The sequence below is a fragment of the Podarcis pityusensis genome (genome assembly GCF_964106645.2).
Source record: "Podarcis pityusensis genome assembly, chromosome: 8".
NCBI lineage: Eukaryota > Metazoa > Chordata > Lepidosauria > Squamata > Lacertidae > Podarcis > Podarcis pityusensis.
In genome coordinates, this window is record NC_138033.1 from 73382272 (window position 1) to 73403630 (window position 21359).

Below are 21359 nucleotides of genomic sequence, written 5' to 3' on the forward strand. Positions count from 1 at the left end.
CAGGGGCCTGAGGACTAGACGATTTGTTCTTTTTTAAAAAGAAAAAAGTGGGGTGAGTCTGCAGAGATGGATCAGGATTCCAAGCAAAACCTGCATTGCTCAGCTATCAGGTAATGAGAAGTTATCAGAAGCTTGGGAAATGGGTGGGCCTGCTTTGGAAACAGTATGGTATTTACATGGAAATGGGGTGGTGGTGGTTAGACCTAGGCACAAATTCTTCCCTCCTGGATTCTGTATTTCACCCTCTGAACCCTCCCACAACCTCCTTGAGTGCTTTTGCCTGGCTAGAATATGTCCTGGAGCCCTGCTAATGTCTCTGTATTGTCTGACAGTGGAATGTTTATAGCAGGCATAGGCAAACTCGGCCCTCCAGATGTTTTGAGACTACAATTCCCATCAACCCTGACCACTGGTCCTGTTAGCTAGGGGTCTTGGGAGTTGTAGTCCCAAAACATCTGGAGGGCCGAGTTTGCCTATGCCTGGTTTATAGTGCTGTTGAAAACCCTCTGCTTTTTGCATACCTGGAAATATAGCCTCCTGTACAAAGGTAACTAGCAGTTCGAAAGCACGTCAAAGTGCAAGTAGATAAATAGGTACCGCTCCACCGGGAAGGTAAACGGCGTTTCCGTGCGCTGCTCCGGTTCACCAGAAGCGGCTTAGTCATGCTGGCCACATAACCACCGGCTCCCTTGGCCAATAAAGTGAGATGAGCACCACAACCTCAGAGTCGGCCACAACTGGACCTAATGGTCAGGGGTTCCTCCTCTTTTTGCTCCGCCCACTTTGGCCTCTGGCACCACCCACAACTGGCCCTTGGAAAGTTGCCTGTATGGGAATGGGGCTCTCGGTCAGAAAAAGGTTTCACACCCCTGTATCCAAATAATGGGTTTTGTACAGGGAGAAGCAAGATGATGATGATCATAATAATTCTTATACCTCACCCATCTGACTAGGTTATGCCAGCCGCTCTTGGCAGCTTCCAACAAAATATAAAGGAATAAAACAAAACATCGAACATTTAAAAGCTTCCCAAAACAGGGCAGATGGCATAGTGAGGTGTTCATTGGAACTCATGACAGAAAAGCAGCCGAGAAGGATTGATTGATTGAGGCAGCAGGTTCCTAGTCCCCATGAATTCACCAGAGAGCAAGCCCCACCTCACAGCAAGCTCTTCCCTTGTTGACAGAATGCGCTTCCTATTTATGCTATAGCTGTAGTTTCTTGGCTGTGTTCAGATGAGTGGAAAATAAGCCGTTAATAGCTTGGAAATTACCAATTTTCTGTTAATTAGCAGCAGCTCACAGCCCCTCTTCCTTTTTTTTAATTAAATATTGCAGTAGTTAAGCACTCATTAGCGTTTTATAGCAACTATAATCTCTGCGGAGTAAGTTAGTCTGGAGAGCAGCCTGGCTCCTGATAGTTAACCATTGCAAACTTAGATCTCTAATCAAGACTAAAGGGTTGTACCTAATGTTTAGACCCATCTGAATTTAATGGCCTTGACTCAACTTAGGTTCATTAATTCCAATGGGTGTACACTGAGGAGAACTTGGTTGGAGACAACCTTTCACCAGAGTGGGCCTTATCCCATTTTGACTTCCTCTTTCTCCATATCAGTCATGAGGGGAATAAGGCCCTTTGGAGCTGTATTTTATTCTATGGATTCTCCCCCCCCCCCCCGAAATATAAAGAAGTTGGACCTCCTAAATTCTCTGGCAGAAGTTATGAGTTTGTGTGGTTGTTGTATTTTTTTTAATACACTCTAGATAGATGCTGGCTGCCTTAAGAGCCAAATACCGTCTGGTTGGGTTGTGTTCTAAACTACAAAAATGCATAACATATCTAGAATGTGTTTTCATTTTGATTCAGAATCCATATATTTTTGTTGTCACATGTTCCAAGTTTGCAAACATGGGGGCTAGTGCTTTGTTTGTTTGTTTGTTTGAAACGAAAACCACCATTCCGATAAGAACTATTGGAGGGTGTTCAGATATGTCTCAATAGCCACATTACTGCTGCTTTGAAATTAGGAATACAGTGGTACCTCGGGTTGCGAACTTAATTCGTTCTGGAGGTCTGTTCTTAACCTGAAATGGTTCTTAACCTGGGGTACCACTTTAGTTAATGGGGCCTCCCGTCGCTGCTGCATGATTTCTGTTCTCATCCTGAAGCAAAGTTCTTAACCCGAGGTACTGTTTCTGGGTTAGCAGAGTCTGTAACCTGAAGCGTCTGTAACTCGAGGTACCACTGTATTCTTCTCTCTCTTCTATGTGGCGTCCCTCAGAAGAAATGGTCTGTATTTTACTTTATTTTTAATTATACTAATGACCATATACAGGAGCCACACTGCAATTATTGCTTAGATGTACTTTCCTGTTTGGGGAAGAGGGCCTAAAATCAAAGTTTGTACAAAGCGGGGCCTTCTCTGCTGTGGCACCTTAACTTCATGTCTCTGCAAGCTGCCTGACTCCTGTAAACTGTTGTTCACTAGTACAAAAGCAGGGGAATTTTGCAATTCGTGGATTGAAGAAAGAGCCTAGCAATTTACACAGACCCAACTTTCTCAGGGTTTCCTTTTTGCAAAGAGGCCACGGCCATAAAATCACATTAGGTTTGTAGAAGATTCATCCTACTGAGTGATGCGTCTTTTTTATTTCTTTAATAACATGTATTTTTTTAAAAACCCTCTTAAGTTGCTTCTAGGGACGCAGGTGGTGCTGTGGGCATAGGGCTTGCCGATCAGAAGGTCAGCAGTTCGAATCCCTCCAATGGGGTGGGCTCCCGTTGTTCAGTCCCAGCTCCTGCCCACCTGGCAGTTCAAAAGCATGTCAAAGTGCAAGTAGATAAATAGGTACCACTCCGGCGGGGAGGTAAAAAGCGTTTCCGTGTGCTGTTCTGGTTCGCCAGAAGCAGCTTAGTCATGCTGGCCACATGACCCGGAAGCTGTACGCCGGCTCCCTCGGCCAGTAAAGCAAGATGAGCGCCGCAACCCCAGAGTCGGCAATGACTGGACCTAATGGTCAGGGTTCCCTTTACCTTTTAAGTTGCTTCTAAAAGGCTTTGTGGAGAATCACTGGGAAAGCTGGAGTAATAGTATTGTAAGCTTCCCCTAAAAAACAGGACTTCACTGCAGGAGCCATATTCCTGCCCAGGCCATAGGTCAGGGGTGGGAGGTGCCAGAGGCAAAATGGGGCGGGGCAGTGAATGCTAATTTTACCTTTGGGCACCGTAGGCCGTTTCCCACAAACACACTTGAACCACCCCTCTCTACCCTCCATCCAGGGAAGCATTATTGCAGTTGAAGGGCACATTTCTAGCCAGGCAAAAACAGCTGAGTGGGACTTGTGAGGGGCATGGCCTGGGGGAGAGAAAGTGTGTCTTAGAGAGAGTCCCAAGGGCCGGATACAGAGGAGCGGAGGGCCGCATTTGGCTGCTATCTATCATCTATCTATCACCATGATGAATTGGACTAGTGATGCTAAGAGGAATGGATAGTGTGGGGAGCCTTGCTTCTGTCTGTGTGTGAGAGAGAGGGAGGCGGGGGAAAGAGAAAGGTCAGGGGGTTTGGACGCCTCGGGCCAGAGCCGCATTGAATTTCCGAGAACGAGGCCCCGTGTAAGATGGCCTCCCCTCGCCTGCCAGATTTGATCAATGGCCTGTCTGCGGTCGCAGTGGGGAGAGGCGGCGGCGGACTCATTCCTCTCATTTACCGGCTGACGGAGCTCCAGGGGGGGAGGCTGGCTGCTGCGGGCGGTTATTAATGGCTTGGGGAGAGCTGGTGGATTGCCTTGTCACGAGGCAATTAAAGCCGGCGAGGAGCCGCTTCGCTGGCTGCTGCCTCTCCCCACGCCGGGGCCCGTAATGAGCGATCTGTCCGCATTAAGCGATGGTGCGCCTCTAATGAACTTTAGCGCGTTCATTCATTTATCCAGCACGTAATCATATTACGCCAATTTAATATTGGGGGGAGGGTTGTGTGGGGCGGCCAGAGGGAACGGTCTTCCTCCCCCCCCCCCCGCTCCCCGGTTCGTTACGGGAACGAATTTCCTGGTGCGTGACTGTGCATACATTACTAGCCAGCCTGATCTGTAATGAGCAACGATTGTATATGTTTGTGTGTGTGTATGTGTGTGTGCGGTTGTGTGCCGGGTGAGGATGGACGTGTTCCTTTTATCAGATAATTAGCCTGTCGACCCAAATGTCAGTGGGTAAGGAAGGGGGAGGAAGAGGAGGAGGGAGGAGGAAGAATAGATTATGTAATAACCATAGATGATTATCTCAGATTTTACCTCAGGGGAGTTTTGTGCTTCTTTCTCTCTTCTCTTCTCTTCCTCTCTCTCTTGCTTATAACTTACATTTCCCTGCCTCTTGTACGTTTTTGACTAAATGAAAGCTATAATTCACTAGAAGTGTGTGTGTCTATACATTTACTCTGCCTGTTTGTAAAATGCAGCCAAACTTGTTGTTTGTGGTGTGTTGTGGTTGTTTGTTCTGTTGTTGTTATTCCCACCCCACCTTTCAACTGAGGAATTCAGCTGACAGCATGGCTGAAACAGCCTCATGTTGCAGTAATAATAATGAAATGATAAAATAAATAAATAAAAACACAACCTAAAACCATGAACAGAGCTTGAAAGACAAGATTAGCTTCCCTCTCTATCCGGAGGATTGTGAGGGGATTTGCAGTACCTAGGAAGCTGCCTTATTCTGAGCCCAACCCCTTGGTCCATCTGCCAAAGTATTGTCAACACTGACTGGCAGCAGCTTTCCAGGGTTTCAGGAAAGGGAACCTTTCTGAGCCCTGCCTGGAGATGCCAGGGATTGAACCTGGGGCCTTCTGTGTGCTGTGGCCCTTCCCAAAATTCCCTTTTCCTCTCTCAGTCTCATTTTCTGTTCACATCAGCTCTCTTGAGGTTGACTGGTATGATTTATTGTGTGAACTTCATGGCTGAGTAGGGATTTGAACCCAGGTCTCTGGTCATTCAGCTGCTGCCTTGGTCCCTCCCTATAACCTTTCCAGCTGGAGAGTTAATATAGACTGGTTGTCCTTCTTAGACTTACTCCACTGTGGGATAATTTGAGTGTTTCTGTGTGTTTGTAAGGATCAGCATTTGGTTATTTTGGGGTAGAGAGCATCACCAGTTGCCCTAAAACACATATCTTCTCTAAGGTGAGTGGTGTTTACAGCTGGGATATCTCATTCGGAAGAACATGAGACTCTTAATCTCAGGGTTGTGGATTTGAGCCCCATGTTGGGAAAAGATTCCTGCATTGCAGGGGTTGGACTAGATGACCCTCGTGGTACCTTACAACTCTACAATTCTATGATTCCTTATGCCCATTTTATGGATGAGGGAAACCAATGCATTGAGTAGCATGATGGAGAGAATGCCATTTTAGGGCAGGGGTTGGAGGAATCTGGGGCGCTCCAGATGTAGCTCGCTTCTAGCTTCTGTCACCACTGACCTTTGGCCATCCAAGTTTGGACTGATGGGAGCTGGATATGACCTCTGGAAGGTCACAAATTCCCCACCCCTGTTTTAATCAACCTTAATCAAAGCCAGAGCAGCCACTCATGCAGAGACACAGCAAGCAGCCTCCTTTTCCAGATGGTGCTCCCAGGAGCCTTTAACGTGGGAATGGAGAACCTGTGCCCACCCCACCCCGATATTGCTGAACTACAATTCCCACCATCGCTGACAGTTGGCCATGCTTGACTGGGACTCATGGGGACTGGGATTCCAGCAGCCTTTGGAGGGCCACATGTATCCCATCCCTGCCTTGCTGGATCTGAGCAAATGTCAGCCTTGCATTTTCCTACAGTGCCTGAGGCGAGGTGCCTTTGGGACACCCCCAAATAGGACATGAGCTGTTTTGACAGTGGAACGGACTCCATCCAGAGGTGGTTAGGCTCGCCTTCCTTAGAGGTTTTAAAGCAGAGGTTGTTTGGCCATCAGTTATGGATGCTTTAGTTGAGATTCCTGCATTGCAGGGGGTTGGACTAGATGACCCTCGGGGTCCCTTCCGACTCTACAATTCTGTGATTCTATGACTGCAACAGCTCTCCCTGTTGGGGAAGGGCCGTAGCTCAGTGCGACGCTGACAGTGAGTGCAGACTGTACTGACCCTAGATGGACCTAGCTGTCTAAAGTAGCTTCTTATATTCTTGTGTCCTAGGGGCTCAGTGGTAGAGTATCTAACTTGCAGATTGAATGTGGACAATACTGAGCTCTAGGAACCAGTGGCCTCATCAGGCAGCTTCCTATGGTCCTGTGGTGTGCAGAGTGTCCACAGTGTGGAAACTCAAGACCCAGTACAGTGCTACCTCGGGTTAAGTACTTAATTTGTTCCGGAGGTCCATTCTTAACCTGAAACTGTTCTTAACCTGAAGCACCACTTTAGCTAATGGGGCCTCCTGCTGCCGCCGCGCCGCCAGAGAACGATTTCTGTTCTCATCCTGAAGCAAAGTTCTTAACCCAAGGTACTATTTCTGGGTTAGCGGAGTCTGTAACCTGAAGCGTCTGTAACCCGAGGTACCACTGTATTCTGGCCAAAATATTTTGATGGTGCAGGATTGGGACTACCGAGCTCATGACTTGCGGCTGGGTTGGTCACTCATATGTTCAGTCGGAATGAAATGCCACAAGACTTCTGTGCCTGGAAGGGCTGGCAGCACCCCCACCCCACCCGTATCCACAGCCTGCCCCCACCCCCAACCCAACATGGCATGAAACAGACCCTTTCCTTGCAATGGCTGCAAGCACTCCTGAGGGTGGGGTGGGGAGGGTTAAGGGCGGGGAAGCGTGGAAAAATTTCCCATCTTCTCCCCTCCCCTCCCGCCGCACCTCCAGTAATAGCTTCATCGTTAAAGTGATTAATGCTGCCTTTAGAGCGCTCGCTTCCCAACCAAATTGTATTAAAAGTCAGGCTAATATCTCCGGTTCTTGCTAGCAGGGATTCCGGTGGGGGAAAGCGAGGTGGGGGGCTAGATGATGTGAACAGGATGCTCTTAACTCCGTAGTGTCTGGGGGCATTGCTGTTCTTTCCTCTGCTGGGGGGTTGGTGTGTCTTGGGGAGCAGTCAGTCAGTGGGAAAAAGGAGTGGGAGGCACAGGATTCCACAGTGGGTGGTAATTCTTCCAAACCAACCCCCCCCCCCCGCTCGTCCAGAAAGGCAAACCAAATGCTCTCAATCTGTCGTCATCATCTCCCGCAAGGAGAGAGGAGTGATGTAGGTATTCAGTCTTGCAGGCCAAGGTTCAAATTCCTTCTGTCGTGAGGCTCCCTGGGTGGCCTTAGGAGATAGACCCTCTTGCAGCCTTTGGGGCAAAAAGGGAGATGAGAAAAATTAATAAAGCACTTTGTATGTTTGAAAAGCTGGTGGCTGGTTGGTTTGTAGAGAGGCACCCGTGTCCATAATGGGGCTTTAGACACAAGATTCTCTGCCCCAAAGGAGCTTACAGTCTGAACTTTGGTGAGGGAGAAAGAGTGGCATCAGATTAGACCCAGTAAAATTACGTTGGGTTATGTTGTTTATTTCACAAGATTTAGATGTGGTTTACAGAAAGAATAAAACAATAAAATTGTCCGTAAAAATAATTTAAAAACATCAGTAAGTTAAATCCTGAGCAAAATGCATGTCAACATTTTATGTTTCTGGGTAGGCTTGCCTAAACAAAAATGTCTTTTGCAGGCATTGAAAGGGGCAGGGTGAAGGAACCTGCCTGGTGTCAGTAGGCAGGGAGTTCCAAAGTGTGTTTGCTGCCATGTTCATTAACTTCAGTGGGTCTACTACCCTAAGTAAGAGCTAGCACTGGATAGAACCCAAGATCAAGAAGGCACAATAGCAAGCAAATTCATTTGCTTAAAGCTGGATTTCACAGCATGCCATTGCTTTATTGAGTTTGTCACCCCTAAGATGTAGCAATGGGGCCAAGTAAAAAAGGATTAGGCAGATTCACTGAGAGGGCTGGGTCTATTGTTTTGCCATTAACTGTGATGGCTTATGGTAACCTTCCTTTTTCAGAAGAGCTGATAAAGTTACAAGCTTGCTAGATCAGAGGAATGCTGTGGACGTAGTGTATCTTGATTTCAGTAAGGCTTTTGACAGTCCCTCATATTCTTGCAGAGAAGCTGGTAAAATGTTGGCTGGATGAAGTAATTGTTAGGTGGATTTGTAGGTGGTTGAACTGATGGAATCCAAAGAGTGCTTACAAATGGTTCTTCATCAACCTGGAAAAAAGTGAAAAGTGGGGTGCTGCAGGGTTCTGCCCTGGGCCTTTTGTTTTTCAACATCTTCATAAACTATTTGGATGAAGGTATTGAGGGGATGTTAATAAAATTTGCAGATGACACCAAACTGGGAGGGGTAGCCAGTGCTGCGGAAGACAGAATTGGGATCCAGAATGACCTAAACAGATTGGAGAACAGGGCCAAAATTAACAAAATGAATTTCAGTAGGGACAAATGTAAGGTTCTACACTTAGGAAGGAAGAACCAGCTGCACAACTATAAGATGGAGGACACCTGGCTTGCCAGCAGTACATGTGAAAAATATCTAGGGGTCTTAGTAGACCACAAGCTTAACATGAGTCAACAGTGTGATGGAGCAGCAAAAGAGGCTAATCCTATTCTAGGCTGCATCAACAGACATCTAGTGTCCCAATCAAGGGAAGTAATTGTCTTGTTCTATTCTGCTTTGGTCAGACCACACCTGAAGTACTGTGTCCACTTCAGGGCACTACAGTTTAAGAAGGATATTGACGAGCTGGAACGTTTTGCAGAGGGGGGTGGCCAAGATGATAAAAAGTCTGGAAACCAAGCCTTATGAGGACTGGTTGAAGGAGTTGGGTATGTTTAGCCTGGAAAAGAGGGTAGGACTCTTCAAGTTACAAGAAAGGGGATTCCCGACCAAACATCGGGAAGCACTTTCTGACAGTAAGAGCTGTTCAGTAGTGGAATGGTCTCCCTTGGGAGGTTGTGGACTCTTCTTCCCACCCTGTGGAACGCCCTCCCACCAGATGTCAAAGAGAAAAATAACTACCAAACTTTTAGAAGACATCTGAAGGCAGCCCTGTTTAGGAAAGCTTTTGATGTTTAATAGGTTATTGTATTTTAGTGTTTTGTTGGAAGCCGCCCAGAGTGGTATAAGTAATTAATAATAATAATAATAATAGTTATTATTATTATTCTCCCTTGGAGATTTTTAAGCAGATGTTGGATGGCCATCTGTCATGTATGCTTTAGCTGAGATTCTTGCATTGCAGGGGGTTGCACCTGATAACCCTTGGGTTCCCTTCCAATTCTATGATTATACCTCTGAATACTAGTTGCTGGGGCTGCGGAGGAGAGGGCTGCTGCCTTCCTGTTCTGCTTGTGAGCTTCCCTGAGACATTTGGTTGACTACTGTGGAAAGTCAGCTGTTCGCCTGGTCCAAGAGGGCTGTTGTTACGTTCAGTTTGGGAGAAGGGGTGTCTGTGAAAATGAAGATTTCATGGGCGGGGAAGAGTTTTGAGGAGAGATTTGAATGAAGAGAGAGATGTGGAAAGACCCATGCAGATGTTCTGGTTGGGGAGAGTTGCAAAGAAAAAAAATGAGCATGGCAGATCCACCCAGCTGCTCTCCTGTGATTAAGCTTCTCCCCCTTTCTTTCTAGAAAATGGTTTTAAAAGTAAGTTACATAAGCCCGCCTATGTGCCCCCCCCCCAGGCACCACTCACAGCTCCCTGGCTGAAAAGGTAATGGGAAATAATCAAGGTGCTGGCTCTTGCAATTGCCGGTCGCAGCTGAGCTCTGTTCAGGAGCCCGGTTTGGGCAGGTTTCCATCGCCAGGCAGCCGCTGCAGCTGATAACCCCTTTCCCCCCGCCAGCGGCGTGTGATGGATTGGGCTGGGGAGGGGGATGGCAGAAGAGCCACTTTTTTCTCTTTCTCCTGTGCTTGCAGAGATAGGCTGCTCAGGTGCTTGTCAGGATTATCTCCCGCAGAAGGCAACCCTGCCATCCATCTTCTGCTTGGTCCCCAGGGGGGTGGAGAGAGCTGAGCAGTCAGGGAAAAGGCAGGAAGGAAATATTTTGAGCCAAAGTGAATTTGGGGAGAGGGTGGGGAGTTTCTCCAAGTCAGTGTAAACCCAGGGGCTGATGCAGCCCCCCCCCCCCACATCTCTCTCTGGTCCTGGGAACTTTTCCTAGGCTGCCCCAACCCAGGTGATGGTGCACCATTTGGTGTTCTGCTCAAGTGGGACCTAGCAGAACTCAGCTGTGATTGCCAGCACCTTCATAAGGGCTTCAGGGGTCTCTGTGTGTGGCCTGCTGGATAGGGGGTATGGCATGGCTGGAGTGCTGTTCCAGTGGGGGCATTTTCCCGCATACAGAAAGGGTGCAACATTTGGGGCTTTTTCAGAGTTGATGTGATAGAATCATGCATGGTGTGCAGAAAGGAAACAGAAATGCTTTTTTGCTCCCACAAGAGTAAAGGATGGCCACCTTTAAAAGAGGGTTAGACAAATTTGTGGAGGGTAGGGCTGTCAGTGGCTACTAGCCAAGATGGTGGTGTTCTTCCCTCCAGTGTCAGAGGCAATAGGCCTCCGAGTGCCAGTTGATTGGGAGTCGTAAGTGGAGAGTGTTGCTCATGTGCTCAGGTTCTGCTAACAAGCTTCCCACCGAGGCATCTGGTTGGCCCCTGTGAGAACCAGATCCTGGACCAGATGGGCCCCTGGCTTGATCCCTCAAGGCTCTCCTTGCGATTGTATATTGAAGACTGCTTTGCTATGATGTAACGCAAAATTTGGTTGCAAGCCATCGTGTCAAGGAATATATAGGTTCCCGCCCCCCACCTTGAAAGCGAAGAACACATGTTGGGTTCTGACTTGTTCTGCTACCTTTCTGTCCGACACCTGAGACTATGGAGTTTCCCGTGTTGCAAAAGTATCTTAAATGTTTTGATACCCTTTCTGTAATAATTTTTTTTTGTTTTTTGTTTCGGTCTCCTTGCTGCAGGGAAATCAAAGGCCAAGAAGGACAGTTTAGATGACACTTCATTTGGCAGCAGTGAGGAAGAGGATGACAGCGATGAAGGAGAGTACAAAGTGGAGGACGGCGAAGAAGAGGATGACGACGACGAGAGCTCCAGTGATACAGATGGTAAGAGAGCGCTGCCGCGGCTTCCTTTGGAGGAATGATGTTGGGCATCTTGGTGAGGCGAGATGTAGGCTTTTGCTTCTGTGCTCCTGACCTCTAGTATAGGATCTGAAGGAATATGCCTTTCACCTGTTACGTTTTTTTGGAAATGGGTTTGCTTGCTACGCAGCTTGCATTTTGCCAGGTGTGTGTGTGCATCTGTGTGTGACACGCACACACACACACACACACACACTCCTGGCTGTCACATCTCCGCACATCTCATACTGTCTTGCTGGTGATCCTTTTAAGAGGAGCAGCTGGTGCCCATGGAGGAAGGTGCTGGGTAGGATCCAGCCACTTACCCGCTACACTGGTGTGTGTGTGTGTGTGTGTGTGTGTGCGCGCGCGCATACCAATTCCATCGGTTTGGCCTGAAAAGATAAGCAGTGGAGGTCCTTGAAGCAGGGCCCAGGGTGGTGACAAGCAGTGTTTTTGCCTTGGGTGACGATCCACGCAAACAAGAGAAGTCTCCGCCAGGAGAAGAACGTTGCTTGTCAAGAGTGCCACCGGCTCTGGCTGTCCTTTCCCATTATCTCCAAGTGCGCTACTGCCTTCCCCTTCTCTCTGAGGGGTGAGGTTTAAAGGACGTAAAGCCCTTTTGGGGTGGCAATGATGGTGCAGGGATGTCCCCCCCTCCCCCCCTCTCCTTAACAAGATTTCTCTCCTGGCTTTGAGGTGAAAATGAGAGGAGAGAGCTGTGCCCAGCCCCACTGACTGATTCACTGTGACAGATGGCAGAGGGTTGGCACACGAACCTTGGTGCCGTTGCCCAGAATAGATGAACAGCAGAGATGGGAGCGAACATTGGCTGGGAACGCTTGGCAGTCTCCTTGCCGGCTCTTGGAGCTATTTCTATCTGGGGCTGCCAGAGCCTGGCAAGGCAAACTGCTCCCACGGCTGCCTCTCTCTCTCAGTGCTTGTTTCGGGGCGGATGTTACCAGTTGGCCCCTCCCTCGAGATGTGCAGTGACATTTGTTGGGGGGGGGGGGGAGGAAAAAAACACCCTTCCAGAACTGCAATACTGTAATAAGCATTTTAATGCAGGGGCGTATGCGCCCATGTTTCTGCGTGGGCCAGTGCATGAGAGCATGTGCTTTGCATGCAGAAGGTCCCCAGGTTCAATCCACAGCATCTTAAGAAAGGGCAGAGAAATGTCCCTTACTGTCCGCACTATGGTGGTGGGTCTCCCAAGGATTTCAGACCTTTGGCATGTAATTTTTAAACATTTACCTGTTCTTCACCCCAAAGTCCCAGGGACAATTGCAGCCATTAAAACATTTTTAAGCTTGATTTTTCAATACCAGTGATCATCTCAAGCTTTGAAATGCAACTTGCGTGACCTGCTTGGGCAAAGGGGCTTTGGGGTACTGGCCTTGTACTGTAAATAGGTATAGGGTTCTTGCTGCCCTCTAGAAGATATTGGAACACCAATTCCCATGGCCAGTTGTCAGGGATGATGGGAGTTGTAGTCCCACGACATGTGAAGGGCCTTGCATTTCTTGTGTCTGTCTTAATGTACGATGTTGCCTAGGAGTTGCAACCTACTGAATTCTACTCACAGTAAACCTATGGACCCAGATTCAACTAAGCAGTTGCACTAATGGGAGCTGGTGGAACAAGTTATGCAAGCGTAACAAGGGGTCTCTCTCCCCCCCCCCCGCTAAACCCAGAACAGCCCATGTGGGGAGGAAAAGAAAGACTGTTTGGTCTGGCATGCAGAAATGCTTGTATCGAGGGATTCCTTTCATTGAAATAAATGGACCGATGCTAGCCATGGCCATGAATTTCAATGGGTCTGCTCTGAGTAGGATGAGCACTGCATACAACCCCAGGACTGTTCTCTCTCCCCTAAGGATGGCTGGGGCTGAGATTTCAGGGAAAACAGCCTGCCCCATGTTTTAAACTCAAGAGTCCCACTTAGAAAGAGCAGTGCAGGGCAGTGGGGGGAATGACAACTTTTTGCACCTCCCTTTCCAAAACGCCTTGTTTTTTTATTCCAAATTGCAATAAGAGGAGCACAGAAGCACTTGTTCACCCTCCCTTCCATCCCTGCTATCTGGAAGATGCAGTGGTGGCGATAAATTAATTAATGCTTGTGATTAATTAGCAATGAGCCGCTTCTGCCTGCCTCTTTCTCCCTCTCCCCTCCTCTCCCTTCCTGATAAGGCAGGATTTACACCTCTCTCTCTCCCCCTTCCACAGGGGGAGGCGAAGGGGCCGGCCGCAAGGGCGTCGGGAAACAGCTGTCACGGGCGGAGCTGAAGCAGCTGGCGCAGGGACCCGAAGACATGGTGGAAGACTTGGACTTCTCTGATGCTGACTGACAGCTGCGCCAACAGACAACTGGGATGGGTATTGTGAGGGGCAAGGGGAATGGATCTGGAGGTGTTGCGTTTGTGGTAGGGTAACCCACGTGCCCCTTTAAAGCAGGGGCAGGAAGTTGCTCCACTGAGGCCACCTCCCCTGTGCCCCAAGGCACCACTTGAAACGCGAAAATCTTGTGCAGCAGAGTTTTATACGTTTTGGAGAAACACAGTAAAATTTGTGGCTTTGCCAGCAGCAAAGGAGATAAAAAGGCCCTTGTTAAAACCTGCCACTTTATAAATAACGTGGGGAGGCCGGATCCGCCACCTCCAAATCCCCATTTTGTTGGAAGGAAGCCAGCCCCAAGCCCACCAGCACGGCCAGAGCTTGTGTTGTCCATTATTAGCCAGCCACCGCTTTCAGTGGGGGAAGCACCAGCAATTAACTGGTGGCAGGTATCTCCTAACATTACCTTGCCTATTCCACAGAGCTTCTAGGGGCGCAGAGAAGTATTTCTTTTCCAGCCAGTGCCCTCTGCCATTTAAACCCCTCCCTGGTACAGCTACGCTAAGCAGATTCTAGGAAAGAGAAGGGCTAATAGTTGGGTGCCTAGTGGGCAGAAGACCTCTGCACTGGGAACTGTAGTTCGCTAGATTCACCTCTGTCACCTTTGTGCACTTACCCCCGACTCAACTCTGTGTATTATTTTTTGTACTTTTGCAAGACTCTTTTTTAAGGACACAGCCGGCCCACGGAGCAACCATTTTATAAATTAAGTGATTTCTTTTTTATTATTATTATTTAAATCGATTTGCTGGAAAGCGTTGGCCTGGATGTGATGGATAACGACCATTTACAATATATAAAGAAGCGAGGGTACCATTGAGCGAACTGTTTGATTCCCCACCCCCAAACAAAAGTAAAAAAAAAAAAAATGAATAAGGGAAAAAAGGTTGAGCGTGCAGGTGTTTTTAAAACAGAAAGAGTAAGGAGAGAGAAAAGCGGACAAGCATCGATCACATGATTGTTTTCCATCACTGTACAAATTGCGAGGTGGGGAGGGGGCAAGGTAGAGCGCCCTGCCCCGATGGGCTCACTCGGGTACCTGTTACCTGGTCATGGGGTGGGGGAACCAGGTAAAAATGTGCAACTCCATATCCTCTGCAACAAGCCTCTTCCCCCCTCCCCCACAAAATACACACACACTCCCCCCACACAAACAAAGTAAAAATGGGACACACATCTTCTGTACACACGCAGTTTAAGGTGTGGGGGGTAAACTCTGCCTCCCAGCCTCTTCCACGCTCATCTCCCCTTCTGCCCCCCCCCCACAAGGCTATCATCATTATTATTCTGCAAAACAAGTCTGTGCAGTGCCCAGCAAGGAGGATCTTTCACAGTCAATCTGCAATGTTTAAGCAGCATGAAAATGCAGTTTAAAAAAAGAGAAAAGCACACAAAAACTAAAAAACCTGTACCCCACAGAGCTAGCTGTGCCGTACCATCCAAACTGAAGTAAACATGGACCGGAACTTGGGCGTTGGGTCAGTTGTCTGTCTTTGGTATTGTTTCAAAGTTGTTTTTTGAGCGATGCATAGACACCCTGAAAGAGGAACAGAACAGGTTCCAGCGAGGGACACATTTCAGAAGTGGGGAAGGAAGAGTGTTTCCTCCTGGTGGGAGGCTGGGGTTAGGGGAAGGGAAGAATGGGGAGGCTGAGGGTCTCTTCCCCAAAGTTGCATTTCCGTAAAGGCAACAAAGAAAAAAGCCCAAACGACGTTCCTTTTCTCCAAAAGAAAAGAAAGAAAAAGTCACGGTGTCCCTTTTCAAATTGCTTCCAATAAATCTTTGGATTACACTGACCCCTGCCCCTTAAAACCCCAACGCTGAATGCATTATTATTCTCTTGGTTCCTCGGCTGGCTGGTTCCAGTGCTGGAAGGCCCAGCAGCCCAAGCCAGGGACCCTCGCAAGGCTGGCTGACTGCCTGGGGCTGTGCAGTTTACGAGGGCGGCTTTGACGTGTCGCTGAGGCCGGCCAGCAAAGGGTTCCCGTTTTCCTGCTTTGGCGAGATGCGGCTGGCGGGGAGGAGAGTGTTGCCATACGGGGAGGAGGTCACGCTTCCTGTCGACGAGGGGCGGAGGTCAGCGGGAGGCAAGTCACGGTCTGCGGGTCGCAAGCCCGGGGGCTGGAGCGGGAAAGCCATGGGGAAGCTAGCCATGTACAGCACCCGGCCGACTCTCTTGGCTACCTGTGGAGGGAAATTGCAAAAGGAAGAGGGGAGATTAATGGGTGGGTTGAGAGGAGAGCATGCAGGCTCAAGAGGCCTCCTCCTCTTAGCATGCCTGCTGTGAGCCGCAGTCCTTTTCTGTACAACTACTCCTGCACAACTGGCGGGGGGGGGGCAGCCTCTGCTGGAGTTCATCTTCTGGGGTCAAGCAACGAGGGCCTGGTGCTGCCGCTTTCTCAGCAGAATCTGTACAGGTCAGGGAGGCAGCTATGGAGCCTGGGGGACCCTAGCAGGGGGCTGTTTTGACAAAATAGAAATTCTGGAAAAGGCAACGTGCACAAAGTAGGCAAATTAAAACCATGTGCATACAAGCTGAGTAATTCCACTCGCACACATTGTGGACAGTCTTGGTGAAGGTCATAAATAAAGGGAAGTGGTTGGTGAGAGGGGATCTCCACAGGACAATCATATAAACAGAGACTGGACACATGCTTTAAAGTCTATTTTTCCCCATCTTGAGGAACTAGCACCTTGATTTAATGGGGCAGGAGAGGACAGATAGTCATGCTAAATTTCACATAATCCCAAATTCCACAACACGTGCTGGGGGAGGAGGGGTGGGAGAGGGATCATTTTGCTCCTGATATACTTATCATCAGAGCACTCCATGAAGACCCATTTGCAGATAGAACAAGTGAGCCCTCTTGTCTCCCTAGAAACCAGTTCTCAGAATTCAATCCCACGCACCCAACATGCTCCTTGTCACCCTGAAACAGCATCCAGGGCAGAGATACCTGCTGACATTTGGGGCAGAGTCACCTGAAATGTGACTAGGCTATTTCTTATTTCAGACACACAGGAATAACAATGGCTGGATGTGGAGGGATGTTCCATCACATTCTTCCTCCACACACACTTCAAAAACATCGTAAGTCTGGATCAGGCCAGTGGCCCATCCAGTCCAGCATCCTGTTCTCACATCACAGTGGCCAACCAGATGCCACAATAGGAAACCTGCAAGCAGGACCAGCGCACAAGAACACGCTCCCGTCCTATTCAGAAGCATTACTGCCTCCAACTGTGGATGAACCTTTTGGTGATCACACACACATGCACCCGAAGCCCTGAGCAATCTTGCAATCTCTCTGCCGGCCCCCCAGCGACACCACCCTTGGGAAGCAGACCATGGTGCAATAAATACATTTTGCCAAGGCAGGCTTCCCCCCGCCTCAACCACCACTGGCCATATACATTTGTTATATTATGTTAAAACAATAAGGGCAACTTTATTACTTTCCCTGCAGCCCTTACTGTTTACGAGGGGTCTAATAAAAAGGTTCTCTGGGCAATTGTTCCCTGTGGATCAATTCTGCAGGAAATAAAACTGATTCAAGGAGGAAAAAGAAGCAGCGGCGGTGGCAGCAAGAAATTCAGGAGCACCAATCCGACTTCGATTACACACGCAGGTTGTGGAGTGTTTGCAGGAGAGATACGGAAGTGAAATAACTGGCAGTAGCCTTAAAATTGGGCTTGGAGTGATACAGCCATCCCTTGCCCAAGTTTTGCTAACTGAATAATACTCTGGTTGTTTTGGGTTAAATATGAACCTCTGTTTTTTATTGAAGCTTTAACAAAAACCAGCTGTGTAGGTGCGAGAGCAGGCGGGGGGCTTTTGGCTCAGGGTCGAAGGTGATTAATATAAGCCCACATCCCTGGGGCAGACGGGAGGATAGGGGGAGAGACTCGGCAGCTGGGGAGAGGGCAGGGGGCTACCATTAAATTGTTGACTGTGCAAATGAAGGCTGTGATGGGGGAAAGCGAGCAGCCTTTATGGAGGAAGAAGAAACCAAGGACCAGTATGTGTGTGCAAAAGATGTTAATCCTGCAGCTTTTGGTGGTGGGTGATGGAAAAATTTGGGGGATGGGAAGAAAGAGATAGTGCTCAAAAGCTAGCAAAACACCTAGACCTCTGACTCCTATTTGAACCCTGACCCTGTTTCCAGAACGCACTGAGAAAAGGTGTGTGGTGGTGGTGGGGGAGGTGTACTTAGAAAAGCACCTTCTACTGCATTTAGTGGGGAACCAGTGGCCCCCTCCAAGTGCTGTTGGACTCCCGTCAGGCCCCAAGCTATGTGACCAGTGATGAGGGATGATGGGAGTTGGGAATCTGGAGGGCAAAAGGTTCCCCAGCCTTGTTCTACCAAAACAACTTATCGACTGGTATGTGAGCGTGCACGGGTTACAGTAGAAGGCAAAGGAAATGTATAAAGCTGCTATTGCAGGTGAATCCAGAGCCCCATCAGCACAGGCCTGACCTACAGATGCTGTAGAATGAAGTGGCAGAGTGGGACCCCGTCGGGCTGCAGGAAAGGGGTGCCATCCTTCCATAATACCTTATGGGATGTGCTTATTAGCTAGTTTCAACCTTCCAGGGAGATGTTGCCAACTCCCCTAAGAGGAAGGCTTACAGCATTTGGAACGCCTTAAAGGGACCCTTGACAAGTCCAGTCGTGGACGACTCTGGGGTTGCGGCGCCGGCGTACAGCTTCCGGGTCATGTGGCCAGCAAGACTAAGCCACTTCTGGTGAACCAGAGCAGCGCACGGAAACACCGTTTACCTTCCCGCCAGAGCGGTACCTATTTATCTACTTGCACTTTGAGGTGCTTTTAAACTGCTAGGTTAGCAGGAGCAGGGATCGGAGAACGGTAGCTCACCCCGTTGTGGAGATTCGAACCACCGACCTTCTGATCGGCAAGCCCTAGGCTCCGTGGTTTAAGCCACAGCGCCACCCGCAGCCCTTGGAACTTCTTAGGTTTGGAGGAATAGTGGAGGTTTGGAGGAAAAGCCTCCAACTTGGATGGCTTTAAAAAAGGATTAGATAAAGGCTCCCAATGGCTACTAGCCACAGTGGCTGTGCTCTGCCAGTCAGAAGCAGTATGCTTCTGAATACCAGTTCTGGAAACCACAGGAGATGGGGAGCTGCTCTTGTGCTCAGGTCCTGCTTGCCGATTCCCCATTAGGAGATCTGGTTGGCCACACTGAGAACAGGATGCTGGACTAGATGGGCCACTGGCCTCACCCAGCAAGCACTTCTTATGCCTCTGTGTGTAAAGAGGAGAGCATTCAAAAGTGATTCCCCCACCCTCACTTCCACCTGCCCCGGGTTCTGTTCATCCACTCACACACACACGTCTGGTTGGAATAGGCCACTTGAGCCCTTAGACCCCAGCTGCCCGCCAGACTTGCAGGCCTTAATCTTATTGAAGACAAATGTCAACAGGAATTCTGGGTTCTGGCCTGCTGCATCTTGAGCACTCTTACCTGTGACCTTATCTTCAATGCGGGTCCCAGTTTTAACCCCATGTTATTCAGTAAGTGCTCTTCTGTCAAGAGGGGCAGAGTCTCGCCGTCTATGGCCTGTTCCCGGAAGACCTGTCGGGCAGAAGCAGAAAGCAGTGTGGGCAAGAGGAGCCCAGAGGAGAGCTACTTGGGATCTGAGTGCTGTGTTGTAAGAGAAACACGGAAAGCTGCCTTATACATAGTCGAGTCTATTGGTGAACACAAAGCAAGACACACACACACACACACACACACACACATACACACACACACAGAGTGTAGATGTGAGCCTATATCATTATTGTTTGCCAACCTAATGAGGTTGGGTCTACATGTAGGTAAGGTGGTGAGCTAAGCTGCAGTGTTGCACTTCAGAATGCAGGTGGACTCTGTCTGTGTGTGTGGATGCAAACCCCATCCTTTGCTTCAAAAAGAGAGCATCCTGCGATCACTTTGATGCAGACTGCTTCCTGCCCATTAGTTCTGTTAAATAAGGTTATGGACCCATACAGCCCCACCCCACCCCGCAGCAACTGGCTCGTCATAATGGCATGGGTATTTCCATCCAGTGACATAATCAGAGACTCGTGAACAATATAATACTGCTCCTCTCCCTCAAGTGGACCAGTTTTTTTGTATTTGTTGTTTGTGATTTCTTCCTTCCATTTTATCTAATACTGAGAAACTCAGTAAAACTAAAGAAAGAAAGAAAATAGGAAGAAAAAGCACCCTGCAAAGAAAGCATTTGGATGGGGGAGGAAATGTCTACCCCAGGCCTCTTCCTTTTGTGCCTGTCTTCTAATTATCATACTGCCATGGACATTTTAGTTGGGATTCCTGCATTGCAGGGGGTTGGACTAGATGACCCTCAGGGTCCCTTCCAACGCTACAATTCTATGATTCTAAGTAGGGGAGTACCTGAAGTATTGCAATCAGGCTGAAGAGAGAAACAATTCTCTTACTTGTACCTCCTGCTTTGAATATTGTTTTAATGGCTTGTTTATTACATAGTTTAATTATTGATCTTTTTAGCGTAGTTGATTTACTATGTATTTCAATTATGCAGTGTGTGTTTTTTTTAAAAGAAAGGCTTGATCCTTGTTATCCTGCTGTTGACTTTTGTCCGTTTGTGAACTGGTAGACTCTCGGAAATTAATGGGCCTAAGTTAGAGATCTCCATCAAATCCAGTGGGTCTATTCTGAGTAGGGCCACTACTGGAGACAACTGACTATTACCTCATTTTGCCCCATACTCTTAAAGCTGGCAATTCAGAGGCAGGCACAGATGGGAGTCTGCTGTTCAAGCTTTTTTCCTTATTTCATAATAACAAAAAGGAAGCCGACAGCAGCTTCCTCCCCTTCTGGATCTTCTTTTTATAGGTGGGCCCTTCCAGCCAAGGCTGCTCACGAGCACAGCCTCCTATCCCTCCCCCGTGACCCAGTAGGCCAGCCTGGCTGACAGCCAAAAAACCATCCCTGCGCTCTGCCACGCTTGCTTCCAGGCCTCCCTGGAGCCCATGCCAAGCTGTGTGCGATGCAACGTGCCATCGAGACACAAATGGACGGTCCCAGGGGCCGAGAGCACCAAGGGTGTGTGTGTCTGTCTGTCTGTTTCCAATACAGGATTGCACTGAGCAAAGACGGCCTTCCTCCCACTGCCCCCTGCTTTATTCCTAATGCAAACGCTGTGGCCGGCTTTTTTCTTTCGGTTGCTTGTTTTTTGCTGGCAAGAGCGGAGGTCAGCTCTGTGCCAGACCTCCCCGGCAGCTGCGGTTTTTGGAGGAGAGAAAGCAGGCAGACAGCTCTGCAGAGCTGGGTCTCCCCGGCGGCCTGGCTTTCTTGCACAGTAAAAACCTGTTAAATGCAGAGCCCCGCTGTGGACCAAAAGGAAAAAGAAAAAGGCCTTATCCCTTTAACTCGTTCTGTGCCAAACCCCTTTTTCCTCCTCCTTCTCCTTCACTACCTCCCTCTCCTCCAAACCTCTTGCCCTTCGTGGCTCACTCAAGAAACCTTGTTAATAGGGTGGGGGGGGGGTTGTATTTTTATGGATCAGGCTGCCTGGAAAGCACCACTGTGAAAGTGCAACTCTCTTCACAGGGAGCTCTGGGGTGGCTGGTGGAGACTGGAAGAGCTCTCAGCAACCCTGCTTGCTTTCTTGTTCAGCCTGGAGGAAGCACAAGGCCGGGAGCTGAGAGGGCAAGCCTGGCCTGCCCACGCCAGTCGGGTGCTGCTGGCACAAAAGCACACGGGTGGCTTCCAAGTGATTCTTGCAAGAGAGGAGAAAAACAGCAGGGAGGGCCTTTTAGAGT

The 21359-nt window shown here is 48.8% G+C and overlaps 2 protein-coding genes across 14 annotated transcripts in view; one reads left to right on the forward strand and one right to left on the reverse strand.

Annotated features, from left to right (window-relative positions):
- NOC2L (NOC2 like nucleolar associated transcriptional repressor) overlaps positions 1 to 15017 on the forward strand; it is an 85987-nt gene extending 70970 nt beyond the window's left edge. For all 3 annotated transcript variants that reach the window (XM_081016080.1, XM_081016081.1, XM_081016082.1), the window contains exons 18-19: positions 10995 to 11138; positions 13380 to 15017. In XM_081016080.1, the coding sequence (XP_080872206.1) occupies positions 10995 to 11138; positions 13380 to 13501 (266 nt within the window). In that variant the 3' untranslated portion in view covers positions 13502 to 15017. The remainder of the gene's footprint in view (positions 1 to 10994; positions 11139 to 13379) is intronic.
- Positions 14245 to 21359, reverse strand: part of SAMD11 (sterile alpha motif domain containing 11) — a 297706-nt gene continuing 290591 nt past the window's right edge. For all 11 annotated transcript variants that reach the window (XM_081016053.1, XM_081016051.1, XM_081016046.1 and 8 more), the window contains 2 exons: positions 19033 to 19143; positions 14245 to 15731 (listed from right to left, as the gene is read on the reverse strand). In XM_081016053.1, the coding sequence (XP_080872179.1) occupies positions 15483 to 15731; positions 19033 to 19143 (360 nt within the window). In that variant the 3' untranslated portion in view covers positions 14245 to 15482. The remainder of the gene's footprint in view (positions 15732 to 19032; positions 19144 to 21359) is intronic.